General features: G+C 51.8%; 1 protein-coding gene across 4 annotated transcripts in view; it reads right to left on the minus strand.

Moving 5' to 3' along the window:
• Positions 1 to 11,497, minus strand: part of ACAN (aggrecan) — a 40,588-nt gene that overhangs the window by 14,533 nt on the left and 14,558 nt on the right. For 2 of the 4 annotated variants that reach the window (XM_017506119.1, XM_017506117.1), the window contains exons 9-12: positions 10,241 to 10,534; positions 7,951 to 8,187; positions 1,556 to 5,233; positions 199 to 312 (exon numbers count right to left, since the gene is read on the minus strand). In XM_017506119.1, coding sequence (XP_017361608.1) covers positions 199 to 312; positions 1,556 to 5,233; positions 7,951 to 8,187; positions 10,241 to 10,534 — 4,323 coding nt within the window. The remainder of the gene's footprint in view (positions 1 to 198; positions 313 to 1,555; positions 5,234 to 7,950; positions 8,188 to 10,240; positions 10,535 to 11,497) is intronic. The other 2 variants (XM_017506121.1, XM_017506120.1) reach the window with 1 other exon arrangement.

Below are 11,497 nucleotides of genomic sequence, written 5' to 3' on the forward strand. Positions count from 1 at the left end.
CTAGACATTCAAGAAAGATGAGCCATGTCTGTCCTGTGGCTTCTGCCCCTGATATGTCATGGTGCAGCTCCTTCCCAGCCTGAGAAGCCTGAGCCTCTGGGGACCTTGTTACCTCCTCCCGCCTAGGGGCCCTTTGGGGCCTGAAGGCGTGTGTCCAGCACCTCCGCCCTAACTCCCCACGGCCAGTGAGAGCCTTACCTATGTTGCAGTGCTTGCCAGTGTAGCCAGGGGGGCACAGGCATATGACGTGTCCCTCTGTCTCCTCGCAGGTCCCAGCGCCACAGGGCTCCTCCGCGCAGGACCTGGTGGGGGCTGCAACCCCCAGGGGAAAGGTTGAGCATCAAGAACTTGGTCACCTGGCTACCATGGCCTCCAAGACCTCAAAGTTGGGGCATGAGGTCCCTGAAGTCCACGAGGCTGGCTTTGGGTCAGCACTTTTCTGGGGCCTCTGTCCCTCCTGGGCACCTGACCCACAGCATCCAGGGGAGCTCTCCAGCTGTGAAAGCTCTCTCAGTGCAAAGGAAGGTACAAAGGATCCCAGGTCAAAAAACAAAGGACAATCAGCTACTAGTACCCACTGCCCGGTGCTTAGGGTTATGTCATGGTGAGACAAGCATGATCGTACAGGAACCCCTTTGTACGGGGATGGGGTTGGGGGTGCAGAATCTAGAGCCGGATAGCCAAAATGTCACTTCACAGTTTCTTCAATTGTGCAGGTTTTTGTTTTGTTTTGTTTTTGAGACGGAGTCTTCCTCTGTCACCAGGCTGGAGTGGAGTGGCATGGATCTCAGCTCACTGCAACCTCCGACTCCCGGGTTCAAGTGACTCCCCAGCCTCAGCCTCCTGAGTAGCTGGGACTACAGACATGCTACTGCCCAGCTAACTTTTTCATATTTTAGTAGAGACAGGGTTTCATCATGTTGGCCAGGATGGTCTCGATCTCCCGACCTCATGATCCACCCGCCTCGGCCTCCCAAAGTGCTGGGATTACAGGCGTGAGACCCCGTGCCCGGCCAAATTGTGTAGGTTTTAACCCTGCACAAAATAAATAGTCAGAAATAAATGCCATCAGATTTACTGTCTCTCTCGCTCTCTTTTTTTCTTCATGGCTGGTCAGAAGTTACAGATTTACTCTCTCATCTCACACTCCCCCCAGGGTAGGCTGCATGGGCAGAATTTCTAGCACTATCTAAACAGCTATCCTTCTTTCCTTGTGCCAAGTACAGATAGTTGAATTTACTGTGAAAACTCATGGATTGTAACGCGGCTGTAATGAGAATATCATCAATCTTCATAAGTGTGCACAGTGTGAAGCTAAGTGCTCGCTCTATCTGTGTTTATACTCTGCTTAATCATCCCTGGTATGGTATTATCCTACTCTTATGTTACAGATGAGGCTCAGAGGGGTGAAGACTCTTGCCTGAGGCTGCAAAGCTAACCTACGGTGGAGCTGTTCTTAGAACCTTAAAGCTACGCTGCCTCCTTCTACGCTACAGCAGCCTGCCGTCTGAACCACCCAAGCACATTTAAAGGGGAAAAAAAATCCCAATGATACCTGCAACAGTTGACTCTGATTCACCTGTCCATTCTGGAGAAGGTGGGATGGAGGCATCTGTTGGGGAGGTGGCTGTTTCAGCTGTTTGAGTCTCTTCTCCTGAGTATAGGGGGCTGGAGGACTCAATTTCTAGATGTGCCTCTGCAGGGCGCTGGGTCTGCTGGGTCCACTCAGACTCTGGGAGGCTGGTGCTGATGACAACACCCAGCCCCGAGGTGTGACCAGACAGGTCTCCGCTGATTTCAGTCCTGTCTCCAGAAGCCATGGGAGTGGCCGAAGGCAAGACTGATGCCTCCGTCCCTACGTCATCAGTGGTGGTGGATTCGCCACTCACTTCTGGGGCAACTGACCCCTCACCTTCCTGAAAAGTCAAAGTGCTACCGCTCACTCCTAGGCCAGAGGATCTCTCGAGGTCAGCTTCGTGGAATGCAGAGGTGGTTTCACTCAGATCAGGGGACCCAGAAGCTTCTCCGCTGGCCTCACGGGCAGTAGATGCCTCAACTCCAGCCTCAGGATAGGCGGATGTCTCACTGCTAGATTCTGGGACAGATGACACTTCTACTCCAGACCCAGAGAGCACTGGGGTAACTCCACTAATGTCCCCAGCTGCAGAGGCTTCTCTACTGGACTCAAAAAGCTGGGGTGTGTGTGTCACAGGGGGCCCCTGGCCAAGTTCCTGAGAAACTGTTGGTTCAGTAACACCCTCCACGAACTCAGAAGTGATTAAAGTAACTTCTGGAAGTCCCGAAGCCTCTCCACTGGTGCTCATGGCTACAGAGGATTCTCCACTTACATCAGTGGTGCTGGCAAAATCCCCACTAAAATACGGAGTACTTGGTGGCTCTCCACTGGGCTCTACCAGCCCGGACTGCAGCCCACTTAGGTCCAGAAATCCAGAATGGTCCCCAGACAGGTCTGGTGCTCCAGAATGGGCACCACTGAGTTCTATAATGCCAGAAGGCCCTTCTCCTGCTTCTTGGGCTGCTGGAGCCTGGGTTACAGATTCCACCAAAGTTCTGTCTACAAGAGAGACAGTGGGGAAACCAGATGGAAGTCCACTGCCAGAATACGCTCCCGAGGGCAGGCTGCTCCCACTCTCAGCTCCGGAGGGTTCTCCACTGACCTCAGCTATGCCACTTGGTAGGCCACTGAATTCTGGAGTCTGGGATGTAAACCCACTGGAATCGACTGTTCCAGAAAACTGTCCACTGACATCCACTATCCCAGATTTGCCTGACAGATCTCCCTCTCCGGAAGGGAGGCCACTGAGCTCCACAGACCCCAAGCCTTCTTCTTCTTTAAATGTTGTAGGGGTCACTTCGGCCAAACTGGTGTCCACAAATGTAATGCCAGAAGATTCACCGCTGCCACTCGTGGCACCAGAAACCAGTCCAGGGATTCCTGATGTTGCCCCACTGAGCTCTGGCAACCCTGAAGGCTGCCCGCTGAGATCAGGGACCCCGGATGTTTCTCCACTCAGGTCGGTTATGCCAAATGGTTGACTAGCGCCATAAAGAACTCCAGATGCTTCTCCACTAACACCTGGCTGTCCAGAGGACACCCCGCTAAGCTCAGTCACTCCAGATGTTTCCCCACTAGTGTCAGGAAACCCTGATGGCTGCCCACTAACCTCAAAAACCCCAGATGTTCCCCCACTGATGTCAGGAAACCCTGAGGGCTGTCCACTGACACCAAAGAGTCCAGATGTTTCCCCACTGACGTCAGGAGACCCAGATGCTTGGCCACTGAGTTCAGTTCCCGAAGGGAGTCCACTAGCTCCCCCACTAATGTCCAGCTCACTGAAAGGCAGCCCAGACACTTCTCCTGCGCCACTGATGCCAATGGTTCCCCTCCCTTCCAGTTCACTCCCAGTGGAGGCTGTGACCACTTCTACCAATGTAGAATCCACTAGGGAGACAGTTGGGAATCCAGATGGAAGTCCACTAAAGTCAGGCAGGCCAGTGGATGGGCCACTTCCAACGTCCACCCCAGAATACTCGCCACTAAATCCAGAGGGAAGGCCACTTGTTTCTGGAACTTGCCCACTTCCTAGAGTTCCAGAAGGCAGTTTACCCAAGTCCAAGTCTCCAGAAGCTGAACCCATCAAGTCTTCTTTGCCAGAAGGCAATCCACTGAGGTCCTCAGCTCCAGAAGCTGAAGTCTCTAGACCCTCCCTTCCAGAAGGAAGTCCACTGAGGTCAGTCCCTACTCCAGAAGCAGAGATCTCTAGACCTTCTCCTCCAGAAGGAAGTCCACTGAGGTCCCCAACTCCAGAGGCAGAAGTCTCTGGAACTTCTCCAGAAGGAAGTCCACTGAGGTCCCCTACTCCAGAGGCAGAAGTCTCTAGAACTTCTTCTCCAGAAGGGAGCCTGCTGAGGTCCTCTACCCCAGAAGCAGAGGTCTCTAGACCTTCTCCTGAAGGAAGTTCACTGACATCCTCTACTCCCGAGGCAGAAGTCTCTATAGCTTCTCCAGAAGGAAGCCCACTGACGTCCTCTACTCCAGAGGCAGAAGTCTCTAGAACTTCTCCTCCAGAAGGAAGTCCACTGAGGTCCCCTATTCCAGAGGTAGAAGTCTCTAGAATCTCTCCAGAGGGAAGTCCACTGAGGTCTCCTACTCCAGAGGTAGAAGTCTCTAGAACTTCTCCAGAAGGAAGCCCACTGATGTCCTCTACTCCAGAGACAGTAGTCTCTAGAACTTCTCCTGCAGAAGAAAGTCCACTAAGGTCCCCTACTCCAGAGGCAGAAATCTCTAGACCTTCTCTTCCAGAAAGAAGTCTGCTGAGGTCTTCTACTCCAGTGGCAGAAGTCTCTAGAACTTCTCCAGAAGGAAGTCCACTGAGGTCTTCTACTCCAGAGGCAGAAGTCTCTAGAACTTCTCCAGAAGGAAGTCCACTGAGGTCTCCTACTCCGGAGGCAGAAGTCTCTAGAACTTCTCCAGAAGGAAGTCCACTGAGATCTCCTACTCCAGAGGCAGAAGTCTCTAGAACTTCTCCAGAAGGAAGTCCACTGAGGTCCCCAACTCCAGAGACAGAGCCCTCTAGGATCTCACCTCCAGAGGGCAGTTCACCAACGATAGGTGTGCTGGACCATTCAATTCTCTCTCCATCCCCTGAGGCCAGTCCACTTTCCACAGGCAGGCCTGAGCCCACTGTGGAAGTAAGACCACTGGAGTCAAGATCTCCAGAGGGCAGTCCACTTGCCCTGTCCCCTGACAGCTGCCCACTGAAGTCAAGGTGTCCTGAAGCATCTCCACTGCCTGTGAAGTCACCACTGACTTCAGGGGCCCCGGATTCTTCCCCAAAGCCTGGCAGCTCAGTCCAGCTGGGCACCGGGGGTGAAGGTGTGTATGGCTCTTCTGAGGCTGATGGCTTCTCTGAGGGAGATGGCTCCTGGGAGGGGAATGGTTCCACTGAGGGGAATGGTTCTACTGTGGGGGACGGCTCTGCCGAAGGGGATGGCCCCACTGAGGGGAATGGCCCCACTGAGGGGAATGGTTCCTCTGAGGGGAATGATTCTACTGTGGGGGACGGCTCCGCCGAAGGGGATGGCCCCACTGAGGGGAATGGCTCCTCTGAGGGGGATGGTTCCTCCGAGGCTGAGGGCACTTCAGTTGCAGAAGGGCCTTCTGTGCTTTTCTCTGTTGCTGGGCCAGTGGGAGGCCAAGTCGGAAGGATCCCTGTAGGAAAGAAGGAAAAAGGATGAGACGTGGGTTTGTTAACTCTGCCCCATTTTAAGCTCATACATAGAATCTGAACTTCAGTCCTTCCACAGTAAAATTTTTCTCTCAAGAGCTCAGAGATGTGTCTAGATGCTTTCTAATGGAAATGTGTAAAGTCACAAAGGAAGGAAGGAAGGGAGAAAAGATGGGAGGGAGGGAAGAAGGCAGGAGGATAGGGAGAAGGGAAGGAAGGAGGATAGGGAGAAGGGAAGGAGGGAGACAGGGAACCAGGAAGCTCCCCCAGTTGCCCACAGGACCACGGCTACACAGGCTGTGCTTTGTGTGAGACACGGGGCCACTATCCACACGACCCACTGGACGTGGGGGCCTGGTCACCACCAAAGACCACCAAGGTCATCCTGCAAGTACTTCCACATTCCCATCTCATTGATCTGGTGTCATGTTTTTCAAAGCTTGGACTCACAGCACCAACATCCTCTGGGAACTCGATAGAAAAGCAAATTCCTAGACCTCACCCCAGCCCCACTGATTCGGCAACTCTGGGGAGGAGCCTGGTACACTGTATTTTAGCAAGCCCTCCCTGTGATGCTGGAACTCGCCTGAATGTAAGAATGTTCATCTTAAGCCATCCCTCTGAGGAAGGGAGGGAAAGGTGGTGCTGTTTGTAAACATACAGCAACTTTTTCCCATTCTGAGAACCCTATTACAGACAATTTGAAAAATAGAGAAAAGGAAAAAGGAAATCCCGTAATTCTAAATAATCAAGGCTACATCCTTTGCTTTAGGTCTTCTTTCCCACACTGCATTTTAACCTTGTGTGTACCACGGGGCCTACTTCCCAGATGGGGGCCCTGAGCACTGAGGGTGCTGGGTCCACTGAGCAGGTTCAGTTTGTTCTCGCTGAGAGGAGAATCACAGAGGGAGCAGTGGGGCCTGAAGGGTAGCAGTGGTGCCATGCAGAAAAAAAAAGATTAGCTGGGCAGGACCCAGAAAAAGATTATTTTTATTTTGATATGTATGTATGTATGTGTATATGTATGTACCTATCTATCTATGAAACACACCAGGATGACCATTTGCATTTATAATATAACAGTTCCCTCTTAAATAAATTTACATTTCTTTCTTTCTTTCTTTTTTGGAGACAGGGTCTTACTCTGTTGTCCGGATCTCAGTATGGTGGCACCATCTCCACTCATGTAACCTCCGCCTCCTGGGTTCAAGTGATTCTCCTGCCTCAGCCTCCTGAGCAGCTGGGACTGCAGGTGCATGCCACCACACCTGGCTATTTTTTGTATTTTTAGTAGCCACTAGGTTTCACCATGTTGGCCAGGCTGGTCTTAAACTCCTGGCCTCAAGTGGTCCTCCCACCGTGGCCTCCCAAAGTGCTGGGATTACAGGCGTGAGCCACTGCGCTCAGGTTTACATTTCTTTTTTGAAAGCAAGTCAATTTCAAGAAAAAGACATGGAACAAACGATAGTTCAGACGGTTCCCAGATACGGCTGAAATCAGCAAGGTGGTCAGGAACTGAAGTCTGGAAAACATTTCTATGGGGCTGCTGGAGCTACTTCCCTGCTGGTAACTTCCCACCAGTGGTTGCCAGAGTCCTGTGCAAAGCCACACCCTGATGCCAAAGAGGACTCAGTCATTCTTGTCCTGGTGAAGGGTGAGGGAGGCCACGAGCAGGTGCGGCTGCTGGGCCAGACTCGCCTCTGCTCTACAGAGGCACCCTGACCTTCTGATATGGAGGGAGGCCAGGCTTTGCATTTCCAGTGCCCAGAAGAGCGCCTGGCACCGCCAAATTGCCCTAGAACCGTGCACAGAACGCTGATGTGTGGCTGGATGAGTTAGTGGGAGCTCGGACACACTCCTTTTTTCAGATGCATGTACCCCCAGGAGAACTGCCCGGACACACACACACTACTGTACACTGCTTTAAATCAGGCTTACGTCAGCTGGAAGCTGCTAGATGTTAACAGTGCTCTGGGGCGGGGGCAGGCTCTGCAGTCAGGTTCATTTGGGACACATTACATCTCTCACCTCCTCTAGGAGACTCACAGTGCCTATTAGCTAGCATATTCAAGGCTCTGAGAAGTCTGCAGTGAGGACACCTGTTAATCTCTGTAAGCCAGCGTTTCCCAAACCTTAGTGGCCATGAAACACTTTACCAACAAGGCTTAGGGACGGCTGCTTTTATCCTGTTAAGTCCCCTCTGGTTTAATTGTGACAGATGGAATTCAGGGAGTTCTGGCTGAGCTGGGCTGGCCCAGAAGAGGGACATGGAAGGAGGAGAAAGGCGAGGAGACAGTCACAGTCAGACTGCCAACAGTAACCCCGTCCCTGGTTCTTTCTCCTCCTGCAAGAGAAGGTTGAGGTTAGGGTAAGGGTGTCAGTGCAGGAGGACAAGGTAACTGAGGGGCCTCTGATCAGCACAGTCCAGGGCATTCGGGGGTGCATGCAAGGGAAATAAAGGACAGAACAGTAAGTGTGTATAGAAGCATTTTCTGAACAAGGCTGTTTTTATCACTCTAGGCCAGGTCCTAAAGGCCAGCTGAGGCGGATAAAATTGCCCACGGCAGCACACCCAGCCGGGGTCAGGGCTGGAGAAACAGCACAAATTCCAGGGAGGGAAACCCCCATTCCACCGGGCACGCTGTAGGCAGACAGGGGTATACAGCTTCAGGGTGTGCCCCAGAACCCAAGCCATACCAACCTGGCAGCGGGGATGTGCCCACTGGGGTGTAGGCGGGTTCCCATTCTGTCTGGTTTTCTGGCTCAGTGGTGAACTCTGGGACTGCAGTAGTCCTGCCTGAGGGTACAGCGGTTGTCTCCTCCCCCACGGGGACAGCCACACCAGGCACCACTTGGGTCGCGATCCAGTCCTCCACACCAGAGGGTGATGTGGGTGTGCCACCCTCTTCTTCTCCTGGAGAAGGAGCTGCTGAAACGCCTAGGGAAGATGCGGGTGGTGAGAGTGAGTCCTTCTCTTAGCAGTGACCCTTCCTGGGCTGGCCCTTCTCGAGGGGAGTTAGGGGACTCTGAGGTGGGCCAGGCCCCACCTCCTAATTCAGCGGATGGCTCTTTGCCTTCTCACTTAGCAAGAGCCATCGGCACCAATGATACAATATCCATATGCACCATCAGCAGTTTCGTTCTGGGTGATCTGGGGCATCTCCCCTGCAGAATCAATCACACATGCCAGGCATTGCTCTAAAGGCTTATGTATATAGGATCACTTTATCTCACAACAGCTTTATGAGAGAGATATAATTATCTCATTTGACAGATGGGGAAACTGAGGCACAAAGATATATTATTTGCCCAGGGTCAGTGGCTTACAAATGGCACATCTAGTCTTTGAATTCAGGCATTTGGTGCCAGACTCCGCGCTGTCAACTACTGAACAACGCTGCTGATCCTGGGGATGGAGATTATGTGCCAGGTGTGTCAGCACCAAAAATAGGAGGATGGTGCTTAAATTCCATGAAACCATCATGGCATTTGAAAGTGCGAAGGCAGGGTTCATGGGCTGGGGGCAACTGTTCTGGTGTGGGGAAAATCAGCAGGGGCTTGGTCAGAAATATCTTGCTGAGCTGTGTAGGATACAAAGCGGAGTTCATGGAGGGCAGGGGTGAGAGGCTGAGGATAGCATGGCTGGGAAGTTCCTGGGAGGCTAACCGGCGTGGCTTCTGCTTCCCAGAGCAGGGAGGGGGCACTGGGACAAGAGCCTCATCAGAGCCTCTGGGAGAAGATTTGACTTTTTGATGCTGGCTGAGTCTGAGTGGGGCTGAGCTTTGTTTTTTTTTTTTTATATAGAGTCTTGCTCTGTTGCCCAGGCTGGAGTGCAACGGAGCAATCTTGGCTCACTGCAACCTCCGCCTCCCAGGTTCAAGTGATTCTCCTGCCTCTGCTTCCCTAGTAGCTAGGATTATAGGCACACACCACTATGCCCAGCTAATTTTTGCATTTTTTAAAAGTAGAGACAGGGTTTCGCCATGTTGGCCAGGCTGGTCTCGAACTCCTGACCTCAAGTGATCTGCCTGCCTCGGCGTCCCAAAGTGCTGGGATTACAGGTGTGAGCCACTGCTCCCAGCCTTGAATTGGGTTTTAAAAGGTGACCCTGGATATCTGGGAAACTTGGGTACGCTCAATTTTTTTTCCCTTAAGTTTATTTGAAAATAATTATAGATTCACAGGAAGTTGCGAAAACACTCAGTTTTGATGTAAAATATCTGAAATATGGCACAGGGTGTTCTTACAATCTACATTCTGATCCATGCACTCAGACCCTCCATGGACCGTGCAGGAACTCATCCAATCAGAGCCCCGCAATGCCTTGGCTGCACCCTGGCCACGCCCACTACGCTGCTTGACGACATCGCTCTCAGAAGTCCAACTGGGAGTCACGGTTGAAATGCTAGCATAGCCATAGCATGAGTCAATGAAAACTGTGAATCACCAGTGCTTAGTGGAGAACAATAGAATAATTTCACTGAGCTCAACACAGAAATAGTTTCAAGCAGGAGAGAGTTTGACAAGCGTGTACAAATTACAGGTCGTACAAAATATAGCTATATATGATAGCTTTACATATATATAAGTATATGAAATAAAGCTGACATTTATTGAGCATTTACTGCGTCCCAGGCACTATGTCAAGGGCACCACATGCACTCAATTCTTGCGGCTGTCTCTGAAGTAGCATTTTCACACAGCTCTTAAGTAGCAGAACCATCAAATTTAGATCTGCCTCATTTCCAGTAGAGATAAATATGAGCCCAAGTTCTTATTTATCTCTACTTGTCTCTGGAGAACTTTGGAAGGATGACCTTGCCTTGAGGTCAAAGCCTGCGTCATGCTGGTTTCAGAGCTGGCCCTGCCCCATAGAGACTGACTTTTTCTTGCTCTGATGGATGGGATAGTGGGCAGTGCCAGGAGGGGTGAGCCCAGGGGAATCCTTTCCAGACAAAAGAGGTTGCAGGACCCCAGGCGAGGATGCTTACCTCGGAAGCAAAAGGCATGGTGCCGGGACAGCGGGTCCGGGAGGCCCGTCTGGTTAGGGTAGAGGTAGACGGTTCTCACGCCTGGCTTGTCCCCGCCGCAGGCAGGCCTTGGGGTGACGATGGGGTAGCGGAGGCTGCCGTCGGCCAGCCAGCCAGCATAGCACTTGTCCAGGCCGAGGCTCCAGGCGGCGTAGAGCTGGCCCGTGGTGGCCAGCGTGGCATTGTGAGATTCACAGAACTCCAGTGCTTCCTGGAAGGTGAACTGCTCAAGGCGTGTGGCAAAGAACACCTCCCCTGGGGGCAGAGGCAAGTGGTAGAATGACCCTCCACACTCAGGTCAGATCAGTCCCTGCCCATCCGGGACAGAGCTCCTCCAACCCCCTTCACCAGGGCTAAGACCCCACCCGGCTGCATCACACCCCTTCTTTGACCACTCCACCTTAGATTTTCTGGGACTCCGAGAAATAGGTGATCACCACTCTGGTTTGTACTGGACTGGGGTTTCCTGGGACACAGGACTCTCAGTGCCAAAAAAGCCAAAATTCCAGTCAAACTGGGCTGAGTTGTTTCCACAACAACTTCTCCTCCTTCCCAGTTTTCTGGATTCTCCAGTCACACTTAGGCACCACCTCCCTTAGCTAAGCGAGGCAGCTCTCCTGGGTCCCCTCTAATCCTGGTGCACCCCTACACCACTGCACTTATCACTGTGACTGCTGGGGACCTGCTCATCTCATGCCCTGGGAACTCATCCAGGGCAGGGGCTGGGTCCCAGGACCTAGCAATGCACCCGGTACCTATCCAGTTCAGTGGGAGGAGAGCTTACACTTAACTGAACACTTACTTGTGCCAAGAACTTTTCATACATATCTCATTTAATACTTAAAAAAAAGCCTCTGATGTACATATAAACCAGCCCCATTTTACAGATGAAGGAACTGAGGCCCTAAGAGGTTAAAGACTTGGCCAGGGCCTTGAAACGAGTGAGTGGCAATACTGAAATCTTTCTGGAACACCAGCATTTCCAAAATTGCATTCAGTGGAAGGATAATTTGGTAATTTTCATGGAAATTAAAAGAAATGAAATAAAAGAAAATAAAGATCTATGGTTAAAAATTGGGCAATGCTGAGTTAAAGAGAGTTAAGGAAGTTTCTTCCTTCCCTTCTTCCATCCTTCTCTCCCTCCCTCCCTCTGTTCGTTCGTTCGTTCTTTCCTTCCTTCTTTCTTTCTTTCTTTCTTTCTTTCCCTTCCCTCCTTCC

Source organism: Cebus imitator, unplaced genomic scaffold, assembly GCF_001604975.1.
Source record: "Cebus imitator isolate Cc_AM_T3 unplaced genomic scaffold, Cebus_imitator-1.0 Scaffold348, whole genome shotgun sequence".
NCBI lineage: Eukaryota > Metazoa > Chordata > Mammalia > Primates > Cebidae > Cebus > Cebus imitator.